At 36.7% G+C, this 22,506-nt stretch overlaps 1 protein-coding gene across 1 annotated transcript; it reads left to right on the top strand.

Annotated features, from left to right (window-relative positions):
- Window positions 1–6,588: 6,588 nt before the first annotated feature.
- LOC136980057 (patched domain-containing protein 3-like) lies at window positions 6,589–15,095 on the top strand. Its single transcript, XM_067276104.1, has 5 exons — window positions 6,589–6,636; window positions 9,716–10,225; window positions 11,831–12,312; window positions 13,071–13,400; window positions 13,752–15,095. Exons 2-5 carry the CDS (start codon window positions 9,723–9,725, stop codon window positions 14,999–15,001), a joined length of 2,565 nt encoding a protein of 854 aa, XP_067132205.1. The 5' UTR covers window positions 6,589–6,636; window positions 9,716–9,722; the 3' UTR covers window positions 15,002–15,095.
- Window positions 15,096–22,506: the final 7,411 nt, after the last annotated feature.

Genomic DNA, 22,506 nt, shown 5'->3' with positions numbered 1-22,506 from the left:
CGAGGTCATGTAGTTCGAAGATGACAATTTCTTCAATTTTGACTCATTCTGTTGAAAGTTCGACGTTTCTTGGACCTTTTCTGATGATGATTTCAACTTTCTCTTTTCGAATATCGTCATTTTCTTCCGAATCGGTTCTTTTGACGGTTGCTTTGGTTGTGACAGACAGTTGTTTTGCACGCGTTTAAAAATGGGAGGGAAAAATTTTCCTCATATTCCGATTATATAAATTACTCAATCTATGACAGATATTTGCGCTCGTGTTTCTCTCGCGACAATTTTAAACTCGTAAAACGCTGGTGTACACAGAAAATTTCACGTTCAAGGTTTACAAAGTTGACATAACTAATAGTTCTGGGTTCGCGACATAAAAATAAAAATCCCGTTTTTTTGCCTCTAATCAAAACTTTCATTTATATTTTAATCGTCAATGACTCCTCCTCTTTTTCTTATGATAGTCTCTTTTGCTGGGTGATAGAGACTACCATTTACAATCTTTGAAGAGTCCGATAGGTGTAGGTGGCGGCAAGCGCTCATGACCCTGGCTTTGTGGTAAAGTCCTACTTTTTTCCGCGTCTGTTCCCATCGCGTCAATCGGTAGTGTGATTTTTGACGAGGTCGGAAGAACCCATGGATATTCTTGCACAGATCCCCGACTTCTAAGGGCATAATTATGTGAAGGTTGTGCAGTGGATGTCTGTTGGTTGCGTACTAGCGTTTCTGTTGTGTCTAGTTGGTCCGGCTGAATTGATTCTAAAATAAATTCATCCCAAGGGTCTCTAGATATAGGCAACTGATGTTCTGAGGCGGATGACTCGGTAGCCTTTGCTTCGGACTTAGTTTCGTCCGTCGCAAAAGATCCGAATTCCATACGCGCCAAAGCGGGCTTCATCCGGTTAGCGTGAGTGTGCATCCTTTTCCCGTTATGCACATGCTGGACGATAAAGTCGACCGGACTTGTCTCCGCTACTATCCTATAGGGTCCTTGCCATCTTGGAGCTAGTTTTCGCTTTAATCCCGATGGAACCGTTACTTCCGTTACGAAAACTCTGTCGCCTATAGAAAATTTGTAGGGCTTATTCCTTCGCTGTTGATACGCATTTCTATCCAGTGCGGCTTTTTCTGCATGTTCTTGGGCCAGCTTGTGTGCTATCGCTAGTCTCGCCCTCAGTTCGCTTGCATAATTTTCGCTAATATCGTAACTCGGTCGGTTGGGTTCAGTTACGACATCAAATGGATAAATTGGGTCTCTTCCGTACACTAAATAATATGGCGTCTCGTTGGTACTGGAATGAACGGTGGTGTTGTACGCGAATAGGGCGTAAGGAACCATTTCATCCCAATTGCGCTGGTCTTTATCTACATAATGCGTTAGTATATCTATTAAGGTTTTGTTTAAGCGTTCCACCATGCCGTTGCATTGTGGGTGGTATGCAGTGGTGAGAAGTCTTTCTATGTGCAAGAGATCACAAACTTCTCGCATCATTTTCGAAGTAAAATTTGCACCTCTATCAGTCAATAATTGTTTGGGGACTGAATGTCGTAAGATCACTTGTGTAACGAACGCTTTGGCGACGGTTTTAGCAGTAACGTCTGGTAATGGCACTGCTTCTGCCCATCTAGAAAAGTGATCTACAAAAACTAAGAGATACTTGTTGCCATTATTAGAGGTAGGAAAAGGACCTTGTATGTCTAAAGCTGTTCTCTCAAATACCTTTGTGATTTTAGGGAATGTTTGTAAGGGAGCTTGATGTCCGTGTAGAGGACGTCGTCGCAAACTACATTCCTGACACGTCTGGCAATAATGTATGATGTCTTTGTTCATTTCGGGCCAATAAAACTGCGTCTGTAATTTTTTTCTCAGCTTCTTCGCGCCTAAGTGTCCCGAACTTGGAATATCGTGGAACAACTTCAAAACGTATTCGACCAAAGTTTTAGGGATGACTAATCTGTCCCAAGTTTCGTTTCTTTCCGGGTTTGTCTTTCTATGATATAAGATTTGATCTGCGTCTAAATAAAATTCGCTATCATCTGTGTTCAGACCCTGTTCCGACGGGGATAGGTTTTCTGTTAGGCGTCGTCTGATTTCTTTACAAAAAGGGTCCTCCAATTGTTGTTCCCGAATCTGAGCTTTACTACATATTGGGTGCATCTCAATTATTGGAGCTATAGGTACTCGACTTAATGCGTCCGCATTAGCGTGTGCTTTTCTGAGCGTCCTGGGAAAGCATGGCGTTGGTTTAACATACGATCGCGACATTTCGTTTTGTTTCTCGTTTTCTGCTGTGAAAAATGTGCCTATCTTAATTCCTTTCTTTGGTTGTTTTGTTCGCGTGCGATTCCTTTTTTGTTTTTTCTTATTTCCCATTTTGCTATTCTTTCTATGACCGTTTGTTCGGTTTAAATCCCTCAAATCTCCTTGACATAGACTATCCTTCCCGTTCTTTTGTCTTTCTACCATTGCAAACTCGCTGTCATTCTTACTCATGTTACGTGGGTTATTAACATTATTATGAAGGTTCGCTAATCCCCAGAATGTAACTTCGTTACCGCTAGGGAAAATAAGCTTCGCGTTTTTTATCGAAATCGTAAGGTCGTATTTCTCAATCACGTCTCTACCTAGGATCCCGTCATTAGGTTCTGTTATTTTGGAGTCCACTACATAACAATCGTGTCTAAAATTCAATTGCCCGATTCTAAATGCTAAATCGAATTTTCCGAGCGTCTCTATTGTGTGTCCTGTGACACTAAGTAACTCTACCTCTCTGGTTTCAGCTTTCTTTAACTCGCGTAAGTTCGAAAAGAAATCTTTTGATATCAAAGAAACTGCCGCGCCTGTGTCTATTGTTAATTTCGCTCTTTTATTTTCGATTTCACAAACTAAAGTGCAAGGGGGTAAATCTTCATTTATAAATTTAGATTCTCCGACACCCGATAAACGAGTAGCTTCGCGCGGATAATCTACTATTTGCTCTAAATCTCGACGCTGTTCTTTTGCTTTCACCGAAGTTATTCTACTTCCGTCTCGATTAAACCTTACACTATCTTTATTTAACTCCTGTGATACATTATTTGTTTGCCGAAGGCTTTCCTCCGGGCTGGGCAGCGCTAAGTATTTAGGAAAGGTCGCGTTATCTAAGGCCCGCTGGGCATTAGGGTTGTTTACGAACCAGCCTTGCGCGTAACGCGTCGGGTTAAAAGGCAAATATTCAGAGTTCTGATCATTCCTAGGTCCTATCTGTCTATACTGTTCTCGATAGACTGGCATTTGTTCCCGATATCGCGGCGAAAACGGATTATTTATAACAGGAACCTGCCATTCTGGAGTGTTAGGGTTTCCTCTCCACTCCCCTCGATTGGGCGGAGGGAAGGTATCTTCTCCATACCAATCGGGTAGTGGGGGCGACGCATAAATTCTACTGTCTAACCAATTTGAAGTAGATCGCCGATAATTTGTTGGTCTCCATTCGAAATTCGGCCTAAAAGGAAATGAATTATATCCGGAGTATCGTCTAGAAGGAATCTGGGCAGAATAATTTACTGACGATCGGTTATTTGTAGGAAAACGCGGTTGTTGTAAGCGCTGCGGCTGCGCGAATCGGCGTTGAGAGCTCGAATAGGTATTGGGGTTACCTACTTCCTGTCTCCCTCGTAACGCGGGTGATGGCATTCGTCTATTTTGTTTGGATTCTCCTGCTCGCGTACTAGTTGTTTGCGTTGTCGAGGACCGATTGTCTAATCTCTTTCCTAACGTTTCTATCTGTTTAGCGATTTGACTTATTTTCGCTTCTAATGCATCTTCCTTATGGGGTTTTGTCTCGTCGGCTTTCGTTGGGGAATTCTCTGCAGACTCCTCTACGTTTCCTATATAATTCCGCTGTTTGTTAGTCAATTGCTCTATTGTTTCCTCTCTTATCGCTATTTTTAACGCTTCCGAAAATGTAGCTGGGTCATGGGTCATTACGTTACGTTTCATTTTTTCATTTAAGCCGTGCAAGAATTGAATGCGGAGCTTCTCGTCCAATTCCTGTTGCTGACACCGCTTGATAATGGCATTTTCTTGCTCGTTTGACCCGGTTCGATCTACAATTATCGCGCTAACTAACGTTTGTAACCTAACGGCGAATTCTTGGACTCTTTCATCTTTGCGTTGCGTACACGCGTGGAATTTCTGTACCCTAATAGAATATGGTTCTCGGTCAAATCTACTTATCATTAAGCGTTTAAAGCTTGCGTACTCCGTTACTTCCTTCATTTGGAGGTCGCGCCACGCAAAATCTCTCGCTATCCCTGTTAGTTTACACTTAGCAATGCTTAAACATTGTCTAGGGGTCCAACCTGCTAATCCTGCGACTTCCCCTAACGTATCGAAAAAATCTGTTACGCGCCCCGCGTCTCCCGAGTAGGTAGGTATCATCCCACTAAAAGCTGAAAGGGCGCTAATTGAGCCGCCTCCTAGGTCGCGAGTCGGCGCTGGAAAACCTGTCTCTGTTTCCATGGTTCTTTCCCACTTTTCTCTCGGCTGCCTCAACAATTATTGTGGGACTGAAATTGTTTGCAATTGTTGCAAAAACAATCAGAAAGATCCCGCTTTCTGACACCAGTGTGAGGTTTGCCGAACGACTGCGTTAGTCAGAATGTCGCGCGGTCACGATCCACGTGTGGGAGTGAAAGAAACTCTCAAGAGACAGGTTTTCATTCGTAACCCGTTTATATAACAAAAGGTGCTTACAACTACGATACACTTTTATCAGCGGCGGCGTTCGAGTCTTCTGGGCCTCCTCTCGGAATCGAAAGTCCACAAGAAAAGTCCTCCGATGTTTCGCAGGAGTATGATGGTCTCGGGGCGCACTGTTCAGCTTCTCGAGGGAAAGTTCCGGACGCAGGGACGATTCAAATTACTGGTGACAAATCCAAGGGAGTGGGTGACCTTCCAAAAGAGATGTAATCCAACTGCCGAAGATCACGGGAAAAAAACCCCGTCGTAAAATCGCGAGACAAAGCTCTAAGAGCCAAGAACCGAGAGAACTAATGACCGAGAGAACGTCACATCCCTTTTTCTCAGGGTTTTTATAACTTTCTTTTGAGTCCCAGATCGAACATTCCGATAGGTCGATGTCGATTTGCCTCCGCTCTCTAATTGGTCCCCCCCTCGTTACGCATTGTAACGAGATCGGAACCCCGGTCGTCGGATGAGTCAACATCGACTGACAATTCGATTCCTACCGAAGATGTTCGATCTAAGTACTCAAATTCATCGATTGTTTCAACCTGAGAAGAATGACTTTCTCAGAAATTTCTACAGACGTGTCCTTTTATGGACATGTAATATTCACTTTTCGTTTAACTATTTTTTTTCTTGTCTGACGGTTTCTTTTTACAACGTTAATTTATAATAACAACAATTATTATAATTTGCTTCTATACAAAAATTACAAAACAAAAAAAAATTTTCTTATTTGCACAAATAGTAGGCCCACTTCCGAAGCTTCACATTTTCACATTATCGGAAATCTTATTGGTTTCTTCCCATTCTGGTTTTGAGGTATTGCTGTTTTCCTACGTGTGCCATTGTTCTTCTAACGTCACTAAAGCTGCTAACGATGTGGTAAAGGACATTTACGACACGTCTTTGAAGAGCGATGACAAATGGATCGAAGAAAGAACATTTCGCTTTTCCATGATCGCTCTGCAATATTTACCAAAATTTTCTGGTTATATATTCAACATAAATACAAATCTCTTAGTAACTATTTTTAGTGTTATTGTCACTTATACTGTACTTCTAGTTCGATTCTCTATGAAATGAACACTGTTTCGTAAAAAAATTAACACGCACGCATCACAATAATGTAAGCATTAGAAATTCTGTAACAGAAAATGTTTCACTCACAATTCACATACACATCTTTAAGTCTTGTATGAAAGTACAATAACCTTGTATTTCAGTACATCTTCTGAAATGTATTTTGATTGTCAAAATATCTTTCGTGACGATTAAGAACATAAACAAAAATAGAGTAATTAAAATACTGTTTCATAGATTTTGTCAATACTTAAGAAAACTCATAAAGAATGTTTAGCTGTCATATCGACCATGCTCAATACGTCAAATCGATGTAATGATGTAATTTAAGCAAGTCCCGTGACACGTTTTTGTCGGTTTATGATGTCCGACACGCACGTTCTCCCTCGAACCCTCGGGTTTTAAACCGCTTTACACGACGTTAGAAGTGCATCACTACGTGTGTGTTTACCTATCAAGCAGAAATGGTAAAAACCTACCCTGTTTAGTTTCGTTTCCAAGAAAATACCTAATAATTTATGGTAACAAGGACGTAGTGTTGACCTGCATAAGATGTAAAAAATACATTTCTTCAGGGGTGGGTGGCGTAAACAATGATAATAATTATTCGTAATTCGTAAATAGAATTTCTAATTAGGAGAAAACTTCAACATAAACGCGCGTTTTCCACAGTTTTGCAACAATTCCTTTATTTTTTACAAATTCAAATTATAAATTTAGCCAAACGGGTTCTGGTAGCTGTAGTGAGTGAAGGAAATGTACGAGAACATTCTGTTTGCTGTCACGCATTGATCACATCGATTATTGAATCGGCTTCGACGAATTTTCAGGTAAGTTTTGGAGATGCCAAATTAAATCTTTTCTTGAGACGTGATTAAAATTTTAAGCGGAAAATCGAAAGTTCGTAGATTAGGTAGATTAAGTAAACGTTGGCGCTTCTGTTGAATTTGAAATTAATTTCTCAAAACAAGATAATTAATCTCTCGGATTTTTATTGTAGCATCTTATACAACATTGCGCCTCGTATTTCAATAGCGAGGTTGAAGCCGAAGTTTTAAACGCGAAAACGTGTACGTTGGCATTCGGCGCCGCTTTCCTGTAGCCTAGAAGTTTGACAATGGTGCTTGGAAATTCAGTGGAATCATGCTCGACATTTCAAACTCTATTGTCAAGCTTCTAGGCTTACAGGAAAGCGACGCTAAACGTCTGACGTACACGTTTTCCCGTTTAAAACTTCGGCCTCAACCTCGCTAATATCTATTGAAATCGAGAGGTTTAAAAAGTTAGTCTCATCAAAAAAATTTTTTTTTATTGTTGACATCGCTTTTACTTTTTAGGCTGTTATACATAACAGAGGGAAATTATGGCAATCGGTCAAAAACTGACCCCTATCCAAGATTTTTACTTCTTTGGACTCGGGAGATCTTGAAAGCTCGAGAAATGCAAAAAATATTCCAAAGTTTTTGTATGTATGGATGGTAGTGTATGGGTGGAGGCATTATTTTGTTCACCCTGCATTTAGGCCCCTTAATTAATTAAGTTTGGGAAAATAGTAAAACAAATACGTGCATTTTTGAATCCGTCTTTCAAGTGGGTCTGTGTGAATGCACTTGTTGCACCTGCCATGTTGAAGCTTATCGCGCTTTTTGTCAAAATTTCTGAAATTTTTCAGGTAGATTTGTTTATTAGTGGGATCGATGCCATTAAATTTTTATGATTAAGGGTCGAGGAAGTGAAAAGATAAAAGAGGTCGTGTGTATGTTCAGTAGGGTCGGACTTAATGACGTATAAAATCGCATATATACGGTCAAAATTAAGCTTTTGGCTTTATTAAATTACTAAATTTTATATTTTCACTTCTATTCGCGAGATTATTGCCATCTTGGCATCGATTCAAGTCGAGGATGTAAAAGTCGTTCTGGTCCAGCAAACAACCACCATAAACATTTCTATTTTCTAGAATTCTGTGTAATAAATAAAATAATTTTGGATTTTTTATGAATTAATTGAATGCAGCTTGAGAATTTCGGTGAATTATTTACTAATTTAATACCGGTTTTAGTCGACAATAATGTAAATGACGTTCAACACGACTTGTTTTACTTACACCGGGCGTATTACGTCATATACTTAAGATTTCCTATTAATTTAAGATACTACTACTCGTACCTGGCACAATACTTCCTGTGAAAAGTTGTTAAATTACGAATAAATAAAGAAAATAAATAAAATTTACTACACGGCAAAGGATATAGAGGAGGAGCATCACTACGGCAAGAGTGATATTGGGCTAATTTTCGTTTCTTGTTATTTTAAGTAAACTTATAAATTAAATTAATAATTGGAATTGAATTAATTGAAAGAAAAATAAAATATGTAAAAATATCAATAAATACAGTAAATACATATACAAACGTTCTGAAACCTGATATATATACATCTATATAGATAATCGAGACGAGTTGATAATAATACTAATAATAATCAGTGCAGAGACAAAACGGTAAGGAGTTGAAAGTTGAAATTTGGTACACAGTTAGGGTACGTCACGAGGACGCACACTAAGAAGGGATTTTTCGAAATTCCTCCTCACGGGGGAGCGAGATAGGATTAAGGCTTAACACTTCCATCAACAATGGAAGTGTTACGTAACAATGGAATTGTTAAGAGAAAGCGACGTGCAACACGCAGATGCATTTTTTTTTTTCGTTTTTGCGGGAAATCGAACATATTTTTAGACCCATCTAAAAATTCTCTAATTAGTTCGGAAACAGGAAAACCCAATTCTTGCATTTTGTGAAAACGGGTAAGGTTGACTATGACGTAATAATCTTAATCTTCGCTATCGTTGCTTTTGCCCGAGCAACGCCGGGCCCACACGCTAGTATATTTAATAATTAATTGAAAGTGATAATGTAAATAGTTTCCTTAAATTCGGAAGAGGACAATTTAATATAATTTAATTAATTTAATTTTTGTAAACTGTATATCATTTCGATGGCATTCAGAACTTAAATTATCAAACAATGGCGATCGACTCGAATTTGTAACTAACGATCGTTATAATTGGATAGTTCGAATTTAAAATCCTCCAATCGTATTCGTCGAAATTAAAGCAGATCGTTAAGGCATAGACGAAGATAAACAGAGGTTTAACTTCGTTTATGTCTTCGCCATGTCAAATGCGACTGATCAATGAATACTTGTCTTTAGGTATTATGAGCGCGCACACTTCTGTGGGAAAGAATTGGTCGTCACACATTCACAACGTGATACCAATTTCTGATGTGATCCGGATTAATAACGAAATGCGCATTAATTATGAAAAAATGAGGCCGGCAAATGGCTTTAGTGGCGCCATTATTCTTTAACTCAAATATAACACTGTTTTATTTATGTTTTATTTTTTCCTATTAACCAGCACACACAGTCCAGCAGCAGGAACAGCACGAACACGATACTTTATTTGCACTCGTAACATGGCTGACTCAATTTGGATGTGATTACATTCAAAACTTTTGACATATTCAATACTCAGTGCGCATTCTCACCCCACTCAAGTGGCGGGTGATCTTGTCAGTAATGAGCCAAACGAATGTCTGATTAAATCGGGCTACTTCTCCGCTATTATTTTAAATTCACTTCTACATAATTTGTCACTAGAGGCAGGTGTTAGGCGCCATGTCTTATTAATTAATTCGGGGCTAAGTAACTAGACCCAGTTGGTTACGTAGGCCCCGTTTAGCAGCTAATTAATAAACGCTATATGATAATCGCTCAAAGAAATTACATATTCTATTGTGCTAGATGTTTCAGGTGAACTTAGTGTTATGTTACGAATACCTATGCGATAACAACAGAAACGACCACGATAACTATTAAACTAATTGCGGCTGTTGTTTTCTTTAGAAAAATAATGAAGAAATCTCTGATTGACCGTTATTTGTCGTTCCATTTCTCTCGAATCGGTTATGTCGTCGGTGGACATCCTCAACTGTGCGTTGCGGCTGTATTATTCGTTTCCTTAATTTTGGGAAGCGGACTTCTCAAATTGTCCGTCGTCAGAGACACCGAGTACATCTTTAGTTCAATCGAAGGAAGAGCCAAAAGAGAAAGGGAATCCGTGGAATTCTTGTTCTCTAGTAAGGGGATGAGCCAAGATATCCTCAGAAGCAGCAGTTACAAACATATAGCCAATGTCATTGTTACGGCCAAGAACAACGGCTCGATGATGAACCAGGCCTCCATAGATGAGTTAGTTCGGCTTGACGTCTTTATTCGAAACGTCAGTTTCTTTTGGAAAAACAATTTCTTCAGTTACCGCCACGTCTGCCAGAAGAACAATCGTAACGAATGTCAAGAAAATTTCATTTCCTTCGTGAAAAACATAATGAAAAATCCTGCAAAACTAACTTTCAGGTATGTTTATTGTTTTCTTAAGTAAATAGTCCTTCGTAATTTATATTTAATTACAGTTTGTTTACAGAAATTGAGCCTCATACTTCTGTTGATAATATTAAAACTTTTTAATGAAATTAGATTAATCTTATACAGGTTTATAAATTCAATATCTGTTGGTAAAATAATTATGTAATTAATAGTTAATAAGTTTATTATTGAACGCAATATATTTTTTAATTTACGCAAGGCCTCGAATGTATGAGCGAGTCAAAATAAATGTAAATTTATTAAACTTTTTGGATAATGTTACTTATGGTTCCAAAATGGCAGCTCGTCTCTGATTCTAGCAAATAGAAGAAAGGAAACAGTGGGGACACAAGTTCTAACCTTACCTAACCTAACCTATTCTAATAAATTACCATAATTATTACCAAGAAAATTATTATAATAGGTTAGGTGAGGTTAGAACGTGCGTTCGCACTGTTTCCTTTCTTCTATTTGCTAGAATCAGAGACGAGCCGCCATTTTGGAACCATAGGTAACATTAACCACTTTGTTTTATTATTTATTTTCCAGTGGAAAATAAGAAATTTAATTTAATTTATTTTAACCAAAATAAAATAAATTAAATTTCGTGGCTTCTGTTTCCTTCTTCCCCGTACAACGTCTGTGGAGATAAAATCGGGCGATTGGCAGACCACGAGATGATCTCGACCCTTTCGACACTTATTATAAAATAACAAAAAAGTTTAATTTGAGAGGAGAGATGAGTGTCGTAAAAGATTATAAATGCTAATAACAAAATTTTTATCAAACCCGACTCCATTCGAGATACGCTAACGACCCTCCTCGAGCTTTAACTACCAAAATTTAATAGCATCAATCTCCCTGCGGAATTTTAGAAATTTTCCACAAAACTCACAGAAGTTATTAAGCCACAAAATGGATAAACAAAATTGTGCCTCCCCACACACATATATACGAGGAAAAACCTCCAATTTTTGCATTTAAAGCTCCCCGAGTCCAAAAATGTAAAAATTTCGGCGGGTTATTTCTTGGTCGATCGATGTACTAGTTATTTCCCTCTGTTATATACAACAGGTGGGAAAGTAAAACGCATTATAGGTAGTACATGTATCAGTGACTCGATTTTTTTGACGAATTGTATACAATGAAATAGCAAACACCTATATTATGAATGTAAGAAGTATAAATATAGTACCTATATTGAAGATCTATTGTAATATTGAAATTATCTTTTCATTTAAAAAATCAGCCGGTTAACGATTGCCTGTCCACAAGACTACTGAAAGTACTCTTAATGCGTGTACTCGAAAGGCGCGCGTGAATTTAACAAGTATTATTAGTCACGTAGTATGCATTTAATATACCATTTTAACAAATAATTTCAGTAGAAATTGTCTCTGTCCTTAAAGATGGCGTCGGTGGGTGCAAATATCTTTATTAAAAACTGTGGGTCGTAGCCTGCCACCAGCCAGCTTATAGCAGCATGAATCGAAATTAATTCTTAAGTATAACGTAACGTAAGAATATTATTAACATAAGACTGGAGTAAATCTGTACAGATAACCCAACTAACAATTACGATTTTCCCCATTGAAGGTATTCGATAGAAAAAAGCAATTTCGGAACGACATACCCCATCTGGAGTTTAGGAGGGGTGTCGATCAACGGAAGCGGATTCGTGCTCAATTTTAGAGCCGTTCGCCTCTTTTACTTCATGCATTACGGAACGGATGAAAAAATTCGGATGGCTTTAAAATGGGATGAAGCATTCCGCCGTGCCTTGACCCAAGTGGATTTTGACCTCGTCGACGTTGACGTCTTCACCTATCGCGGGATGGATGTCGAAGGTTCCAGAAACTCAGAACAGAGCCAGAAACTCGTGTTTATAGCCGTCGCTGTAATGATTCTCTTTTCGATGGTAAGTTGTGCGACGTTCGACTCCATCGGCAGTAAACCGTGGGTGGGGATAGCTGCACTCTGCAGTCCCTCCTTGGCCACCGCAGCGGCTTTTGGTTTACTACTACACTGTGGAATGGAATACTTCGATACAAACTTCGTTGTGGCTTTCTTCGTGATTGGTAAGTTACGTTTTATACATCGATAAAACACTTTCAATACACCCTTAAATCAATGCTACAAATGTAAAAATATCTGGCAGCACGCGAATAACAACGTCCGGAAAGTGGAAACCTACGGCTATGGAGGATTCGGGATCGAATCTGGACGGGTAGAAAAGACCCCTCCAGAGTTTTTCGGGGAAGTCGGTCAGGATGCGCTGGGCCAGTTCCTCATCGCCCAATATATCTAGACCCATTGTGAGCCGGGTCGAACCCTTAACGGGCATACTAAAAGACCCTCTAGTGTCCGCAGGGAGGAAAAGGTTAATGTTTCGCCATGTAGAGTAGTCAGTAATATTCAGACGTTTAAACTTGCAATATCCTTCGTGTATGGAATTTCACAAATCGTCAATAATAATATCAATATTTTACATTTCTAGTCGTGAACGACCGAAGTTTTGGCAATGTCATTTTATTTCACTGTTTTCTGCCTCTTGTCTTATACCTACTAAATGTATATCGTTAAAGTTTAATTTTAATTTTCCATAAAAACCATTGACCTATAGAAACCTGAAGTATCTTCGGTGTCTTCAGTACCCAATCCAAATACATTTTAAACTGCTGAAATAATTTATTAAAACTAAGCAAACGTTTTCAGCCCATTGAATAGACTGAAAAGGTTTGTTTAGTTTTAATAAATTATCTCAGCAGTTTAAGATGTATTTGGTGTTTCTGTCGTTAAAATTATTTTAGAAATTAACACTTATTGATTTTTATAGGCATTGGCTTAGACGATTCCTTCGTCCTGTTGGCCGCATGGAGACGAACAAACGAAGAAGACAGCGTGAAAGAGCGAATAAGCCAAACTTTTTCGGAAGCGGGAGTGTCCATCACCATCACTTCCTTGACCAACTTGTCTTCCTTCTGTATAGGAATCGCTTCGTCTTACAGAGTTGTTCGTGTCGCCTGCATTTACAGCTCTCTGTCTATCTTGATGGACTTCATGTACCAAATCTTCTTCTTCGGAGCTCTTATGGCCCTCGACGGTTACAGAGAAAAACATCGTCTTAATGCCCTTTTCTGTTATCCTGTCAAACGAAAAGATGTCGGTAAGTTAATATTTTCTTTGCCTTCAGACGTAATTATTACTCACACATAGAGTATGCATATCATGCTTACATTTTATAAACGTTTTCCTAATAGATACTTACAATTTTATGTTCTAAATATTTTTAGACAAGGTCATGTTTTAGTAAATTTTTTCCGTAAAATAAACTGTAAAGTGGGATCCAAACAGCGGAGGATTTTTTCTCTTATTATTATAATAAGAGGAACAATCCTCATAGTAATCCTCAAGTAATACGTAGGAGGAAACTAGCAACTTATTTATAAGAAATTTTTGTATGATAAATTACTCGAGTCATCTCAATAATTATTCGTATTAATTTATTTTGTTTCAGAAAATAAACAATCTGAAACCGGGACAGACAGGGCGCGATCGAATAATAGTGATGGTGCCGTGAAGTTCCTTTCCGAACGGTTGGGAACACTTCTCGGTAAGAAAGTAACGAAAATTTTGGTAGTAATAACATTTGCGTGTATTGTTGCCGGAAGCATTTACAATATGAAAGACATGAAAGAAGGAATAGAATTAGTGGACACGTTACCATTTTCCTCTTACATTAGGAAGTTCTTTAAAGTACATTACCGATATTTCACAGACTATCCTCACTCGGTACAAGTCGTTTTTAATCAGTCTCTTGATTATTCTAATTCTAACGTACAAGAAGAAGTAGAGAGCATTTTACGAACGTTCGAGAGCTCTCCTTATATTAGTGAAAGCAAACACACCGTGTGTTGGATAAGGAAATATCTTTCCTTCATTCGTGACAAGAAAATAAACTACTTGATGAAAGATTTTAACACCAGCGATTCTCGAGGATTCGTAGAAGGACTGAAACTAGTATTTTTGAGACTTAAACCATTCTCTTATTTCCGGAAAGACATTGCGTGGAACAGCGAGCGAAACCAAATCGTTGCTTCTAGATGTTTTGTGACATCAAAAGGAGTCAGAAGTGGAAACGACGAAAAAATTATGTTGGAAAATGTGCGTGGGATCGCGGATCGTAGCAAATATCGAGTATTTGCATACAACAATTGGTTCATCGTTTACGAACAACACTTGAATATGCCCTCCCTCTTTCTGCAAAACGTGGGAATTGCCGTGGGCGTGGTGTGCCTGATATTCCTAGTGTTAATACAGAATATTTCTTATGCTCTTTGCGTCACGTTGAATTTGGTGTGCATCATGGTTGAATCCGTCGGATACATGATTTGTTGGGAAGTTAACTTGGACATGATATCGGTCATGTTTTTAACGATGAATGTAGGAATTTGCATCGATTTTTCGTCTCACGTGGCATACGCTTACAATTGTTGTCCAGACGAATCCCCCGAAGGAAAGATTAGAGTTTCGCTGTACGCAGTAGGGTACCCCGTAGTTCAGGGATGTCTGTCGACGATACTATGTGTAGTAGTTTTCGTATTTGGACCTTCTTATTCGTTTGTCGTAACTTCCAAGGTAATCTTCTTGGTTATGATTTTTGCCGCTTTAAACGCATTGATTCTGTTACCGGTAATCCTGAGCGTAGCTGATTCCCTTCGTGGTTTTTGGAACAAGAAAAAGATCGCTATCAGTTCCACTTACTAAAACATTAGAAATACACATTTGGAGTCATTGTTATACAAAAAGAAAAATATTTTTTAGTCTTGTTTCAATATGGTGATGGTTCGGATATAACAGACCCTGTTCCCACAACCGGTCTCCCTATTGTGGGTCTGGCATTTATAAAGAATATTATTTATATCGTGTTAAGTTATATGATTTGGAATGAATATAATTACAGTAGAGCGTCGATAAGTGGAACGTCGGTAAGTGGACTGGCCGGAAAGTGGAACGATTTTCAGTCGGACTGTGTCGTGCTGAATCGAATGTTTTTGATACTAAATTTACTTCTAAAGTATAATTTTCATGTTTTTTATATTCTTTAATATATTTATTTTGTTTGTACAAAATGCAGAAATAATTTTTAACGATACGATAGCCTCGATGATTATTATAAAAATTTTCGTTAGGCTTAAAATCGACGAAAATTCAACACGAAGCGACACGCAACGGAGAAAAATTTGAACATCGGACAGGTTAATGTATTTTTTCGTACAAAGTCGGAAACTGGAACAAATCATTAACTGGAAGGACCCCAGTCCCCAATTGGTTCCACTTATCGACGCTCTACTGTATAATGCAAAGAGTTGCTTCACATTATATTATGTGATTATTTTATAAACAATATTTAAACGACATTCTGATAAGTCATTTACGTGAAATGCAAAATATGCCAAATAATTATGTAACGGATTCATTTAGTATGTTTATGGCATTGTTGTTAAATTCTGATTATTTGTACAAGTAGAAATACAAATACGTTTTTTAATATAATAAATTATATATATATACTTTAATATTGGTATTCATAACTTGGTTTTAATAAATTTTCTTTGGTTCATACTAAATTCCTTTGCGGTTGTTGGATAATTTCAAATATTTATTATTTTTTACGGCATCCTATTTTGTGGGCTGTAGCGATAAATTTCACAAAAATCCACGATACACCAATTTATTTACGGGATTGCAACTTATATATATGTGTTTAGTCTTTTCGACATGTCAAAAAATAATAATTTGAAATATATACTACAGTAACACGACAGCGTGATAAAAATCACTACATACAAACTCATCAATAACAGGCTGGTAACTGAATAAGCATCGTATTCGTCTGCAGAGTTGCCATCATAAAAGTTGTTCCATTGCTCCACTGTTCGTCTGTCGGAACAGAAAACTTGGCAATGTTCCTCCTCGATTTTTCCGGTTCTCGAGAAGGAAGTTAATCCTTTCTAGAGCTGGGACCATTAAGAAATTCGATCATTTACAATTATACTACGATATAAAACTTAAATAATAATAAAAGAGGAGTGATTTCGTTGAATTGTGAGAAATTTCTTTATTTAAAGATATATTTAGGTTTAAGAAACACTAAGACACATTAGAGCAAAGTTAATTGTGTATGGCTTAATCTGTGGTGAAATATTTTAAAATATCTTATATATTATTAGTTATGGTAAAAAGACAAAAGACTTAATGAAAATTTTACTCATTGTTAGCACTTGCATCACTTTTCTCAAAATCAAGCGTTTTGCTATTTTACAATAATAAATAATGTATAAATTTATTATGATAAAATCTCATACCAGATGACGCTACACGCGATTAATAACATAAAATTTATTTTTTAAATAAGATTTCATAAAAGCCGGGAAAGTTACGCAACTTGTTACGGGAAAACTTGTTTGCACATTTTTCATTTTTACTATTTCGGACTCAAAAAAATGGAGATTTGCAAAAAGAGGAGTTAAATTTAACACGATTTCAATACTTTCCCGTGTTTTAAACATAACACAGCAGGAAGCAATATAGTATCAATATTACTTTCACAGCAGACTGCATCGCTATTTCCGGAATTTTAATCACAGTGTTTAAAATGTTTGGTTTTCATTTATTACAGCTAATACTATATTTTTTATCTTCTATATTTGTTATGTAGCGGAATTTGCCTACATTTGCAGTAGTTGTCAACATGGAGTTATAAAGAACTGGAAGGAGAAAGGCTAGTAGACTGCGGCAGAGTGGTAGTCGCCATAATGTGCAGGGAGGGTCGAACACTGATTTGTATTTCTCAAAGCATTTCACTCCAAGTTAATTTTGTTTAAACTAGAAATTATTTGAAAAGTAGCTGACAATAGTATATAAGTCGATAAAATTATACTATGTATTGCATATACAAGTGACTACCGAATATCTGGCAACTTCTTTAATTTGGACAAAATTACGAGAGGAAAATTAATATTCCCGCGACCAATAGACAAATTTATTGGTTGGCCACAGATGGCGTTCTGTGTACGACGAGCTTATTTACATTATTTACATGGCACTTGGTGGTAATATCGGAATATTGTGTTAATACGTAAAGTAGAACTGTTGAAACAATGGATCGTGATATTTGGGTGCGTAAGTTGTATGATATCTATGGTATTGGTTCATCAAATGTTTATGATATAAAAAAGCAAAAAGTACAAATGTATTAATAGCTGTATTTCATTTATTAGTTTACTTAACCCCTTAAGACCTTAGCAATACAAGATATTTTAATGCAAATAAAAGGTATACATTCCATAGTTATGTTTCTCGACTTCTCGGGTGTTGAAAACACTATCACAGAAGATATTGGAAGTCTTCACCAACTGGCTATATGTCTATAGCCACGCATCTTAGCGTATCTGAAAAAATGTTATCGATTCTCTGGACAGCCCTGTAAGCGTACTCCTTTAGACAACCCCAAAGTAAAAAATCCGGATGCTAACAAATCGGGAGATCTGGGAGGAGAGAGACCATCTATTTATCAAGAGAGATGTATCGTGGCAGTTGCCGTATGGTATGTCGCTCCGTTCTGCTGGAACCAGACATTGCGATCGTCGTCTTTTTTCAAGCATGTGGAAAGCCTGGCTACAGCTTTATGGCATCGGAGAATAATGGCAAACTAGCGCTTGTTAGCGCTTCACTTGTCTGCACAAGGAAAACATCTAGTAACAAATTGCATACTTTTCCCGGCTGTTATGAGGTTTCATTTTAAAAATAACTTTTGTATTATTAATATTGGAAACAAATTTATCAAGTACGAATTCATGTATTACTTAACATTATTAATTCGAAGAAATTGTATTAGCAAACTTTAAAAATCAAGGAATTCAAAGATAAAATACGTGTATATCCTTTTCTCTAAGTGTATTGTTACGAGCTGTAAGGCTCGGGATATAAATTGACAGCCCAGTTTCCGAAATTTACACTTCTTAGATACACTAACAACAAATTAAACTTTAAAATAGTTCGTTAAAAAAACAAAAAAAAAACAAAATTTTCCACCGTTCTTTTTTACTCCTTTCTTTTTCCGAATCGTTCTTCTCCCATCTTCCGATAAAAACGTTCTATTTTTTTTTTTTTTCAAAAATCGTCCGAATTACGGGCCCTAGACATTTGTGTACTTTGCCTATTCGATAATCCGGCCCTGACTACTCCACATGCATAACAGCAGTTTCCTAGCACCAGTTACGTCATTACGACAACAAAATGTATCCAGTGAAACGAGAATAATTTTTACGATATTGTGAGAATCGGGGGTTAAGAATCAAGGCTTAACCCGTTTTCCGACGACGGGGAGGTCAGTCCTGCTCACGGGGTCAGATGATGACAATTTAGGAGGGCAAAAATCGAGTGGGGGGTCGCGGATAGGTCGATGAGGCATCGGCGATACACGAGTAATCACTCTCGCCTAATTAACCAAATAAATTTCATAACAACATTAACTAAGTGCTTACATAGACGAGTGATACAAGGCAAAATGTTGGAAGAGGGGCGTCGGCATACGCGACATTCAAAAGAACTACTTTCCTTTCAATTTCCGATTATATAAAGCTAATTCACGGTCAATTGAGGGGGGAGAGAGAGAGGTCTTAAGAACTCATGAAACTCATGGGATTTCATTAAAAAAGAACATTATTCAAAATTTATAAATTTTTGAAAAAGGTACTTACTTTCTTTAAATAATATCATTAAATTATTATTAATGTTTACTACAATAAAATTTCTCCATTGTCATATGATATTTGCGGTTTGAACGGAAAAATCCTCGTAAAATTTCCTTTCTATATTTTTTAGCATTCTCTATTTCTCCAGAATTCCTTCGCGTCAAGCTTCTCTAAAAACTCGAATAGATTGTCTTTAACATATTTGTATATGTTACGAGTATCCTCCCATACCCATTCTGGATCATCTTATTCTGGAAATTAGTAAGTTTTTAAAAAAGCTAACTAAAACAGTTTTTTAAATTAGATTTACTAAAAATTATGAAAAAGATATTATGTCTTGTATGAGATACTTTTAATGTCATCCATTCATCTACTCCACATCGTTATTATAATTTTTTTTTATTCATATGGAGAGGAATTTGTATCGGGGCCCACTGTTCATTATTTATTTTTCTTCCGTAATACTTCACATTTCTAAATTTTAGTGATAATTAGATAAATTTTGAATTTCAATAATCCTGTTCATTTTGACCAGTAAACGAACAGTAAAACGAAGTGGAAATAAAAGTATTTATATTGTATGTTTTTCTATACCAACAATTTTTTACCCCCTTTAAGATTCCCCGCTTTTTTTATATAGGTTAAAAGTCATATGTTTTTCCTTCAAGACTTTTCCCACATTCTTTTATATAAGTTCTCACAGTTTAAATGTCTCAGATCAGAGCTTAAATTTTGGAGGGGGACTTTTTTTTTAAATAAAGAGTTTTAAGTTCTAAAATTCCGTTCATCGTTGGATGTAGAAATTAAACAGTAAAAGTATTTATATTTTTTTTAAATTAATGAATAATAGTTTTTATGGAAAATGTATGAAAAATGTTCGTAAACAAATTAATTTAAAAGCCGGATTGAATAAAGATCAATGTAAGAAATATGTAAACCATCCTGCGCTAGAAAGTTTCCAAATAATAAACGAAGAGTGTAGCATTTTCAGATTAAAGAGAACAAATTTATTGCTCAATAAACCGCTATACATAGGTTTTTGTGTTTTAGAGTTGAGTAAGTTACATATGTATTACATATATTACGATGTATTTAAAAATTATTATAAAGATAGAGTTAAACTTTTGTATACAGATATCGATTCTTTAGCCCTCGGGTGCCTGGTAAGGTCTCAGAGGCCCGACTCATTTTCAAAAGTTCATAACTATTTTAATATTTGCGTTAGCGACTTAAGGTTATTAGTAGCTTCAGTTCTCTTCATACGCTTGCGATCCCCACAAAATTTTTAGTTTATCGCGCGATATCCTGCGAACAAGACGTGTTTGAATAAGTGCCGGGCCTCACAGACCCCACCAGGCGTGCGGCGTTGCAAAATTGTAAGTAATATTTTTTGTGTAAAATTCGTATTTTTGTGTTTGTTTGATTTTTAACATGTTTACGATGTCAGTAAATTAACGTTTAAACAGCTACTGAGCGTCTGTAAAGAATGATATAGATTTATTTGCACGGAACATGTGAAATTAAAATGGGAAAAATGCGTGAATTCTCGATTTCAAATTTTAACTGAAGAAGATAAATTTGTGTCTTAACTGATAATTGTATTATGTGCCATTAAAATGAAGCCAAAATACTTAAATTATAATGAGATTACATCATGATTTCTAGAGAAACAAATGTGGGTACCGAGAAGGAACGACGAGATCAAACCTCTGTCTAATTTCGGCTAACAAGTCGGAGGGACTTGCTCACGAGTCAGAGATGGTTTATTTGTCGGTAGGGATCCCGTAGGGACAGGACTACTTTTTATCCGGTCGAGTGTAGGAGGGAAGGTGGAGTCATGGTAAGGCGATAAGCGAATATTCAAGCAAACAAGACACCATGTAACAGGATAACAACGATTTAATGAAAAAAATAAGTTACAAAAATCTGACATTAAAGGGGTGACATAAATAAAAAGTTATATATCCCTACCACTCGAGGACAGAGAAAGCTCACATAGAGGGGTTCCATACCTTTAAGACAATCCAATGTTCTATAGCGTCGTACTCGTATACCAAATCGGTATGATATCCACAGTTTCGCACAGGAGACGTGACTTATTTTCAAGCAAGAGACGTTAATTATCTTCGGCACACCCTCTATCTACCGGTTGACGATTGCCTTCCCTTCGGGGGGAAGGATGCCTCTTATAATGCTTTATGCTGGGAAAGTTGGTCACGTGAATGTGATTAGGTCACAGGTGTTCCCGGAATTGGAAACAATACGGCGAATTCGGGCGCTAACTATAAACTTAAGTTGCAAGATGATCTGTACTCAGTGTAAGAACAGTGGATAGTTGACAGTTATATGGCCGGGGACGCATATTTTCTCGGCCAGGACCTTTTCTAGCGAGGATGTTTATAATAGGAAAATTCTCAATTCAATATAGGGAATAATTATTATAATTTTACGTTCAGGGGGATTTCCAGATCTCACACAAAGTTAATATTTTTGTTACAACAAAAAAAGTTAATGTTTTTTATTATGCAATTATGTGAATAAATATTTCACAGAAATCAACGATTGTTTTATTCTGAATATATCTTAAAAAACCTATTATATATATATTAACATAATATTGAAATTATCTTCACAAGCCGTATAATAAAGTGTTTTATTTTGGGGTCTTTGGGACCCCACCAGGCGCTCGGCGGAAATTTCTTCACCAGGCACCCCGAGGGTTAATATTAGAAATTTATACGGATGATATATACCAGGGGTGGGCAAGCAAGAGTTTAGTGGGAGCCGAAATTTAGGTTTTGCAAAATGCACGAAAGCCACAGTTCTGTACTGTCATGGCGGATAGTATGGTAAAGCGCGCGATTTTTTTATATAATATAAATATAATATAAAACGAATATTGAATTTTTTTAATAAACATATTTTCACAAAATTATAAAAATAAAATTGTAAAAAAATAATAAAAAACAGAAATTAACACTTTCAGCAAGAGCCGCAGGTAACTCAAAAAGAGCCGCATGCAGTTCTCGGAGCCGCATTTGCCCATGCCTAATATATACATTGATTTTAAACACCATCTTAGAAACATATTCGATTTTAGCAACTATCTCCCGGACCATCCATTATTTTCTGAAGAAAATAAAAACAAATTAGGATATTTCAAAGATGAGACAAAATCATTGGCAATTTCGAAATTTATTAGGCTAAAAGCTAAAATGTATTCAGTTTCAGGAGATTGTTTTGAGAAAAAAATTGAGAAAAATATAAATAAATCAATTGTTAAAACAACTTTTTACCACAACCTTTATAAAGATACTCTACTTAAAAAAACAACAACTTCATCATACTCAAACGCAGATAGTAAGTGAAAATCATGTGATCACAATTCAATTTCAAAATAAAATCTTGCTTTCAGCATTTTATGATAAGAAATATATTTTTAAGTAACAGAATAGACATGTTATTGTATGGTCATTATTCGATTTCTTCTTAGACATTTTTAACACTTTTTAT

The sequence above is a fragment of the Centruroides vittatus genome, unplaced genomic scaffold, assembly GCF_030686945.1.
Source record: "Centruroides vittatus isolate TY-2023 unplaced genomic scaffold, ASM3068694v2 contig_663, whole genome shotgun sequence".
NCBI lineage: Eukaryota > Metazoa > Arthropoda > Arachnida > Scorpiones > Buthidae > Centruroides > Centruroides vittatus.
Note: the sequence above shows the minus strand (reverse complement) of the source record. Positions and strands in the feature narration are given on the sequence as shown.

Excerpts from the sequence above, each read along its gene's own strand:
- LOC136980057 (XM_067276104.1), top strand. The coding sequence starts at position 9,723 with ATGAAGAAATCTCTGATTGACCGTTATTTGTCGTTCCATTTCTCTCGA. Across the intron at positions 10,226-11,830 it reads CCTGCAAAACTAACTTTCAG|GTATTCGATAGAAAAAAGCA; the intron begins GTATGTTTATTG and ends TCCCCATTGAAG. Across the intron at positions 13,401-13,751 it reads TGTCAAACGAAAAGATGTCG|AAAATAAACAATCTGAAACC; the intron begins GTAAGTTAATAT and ends ATTTTGTTTCAG.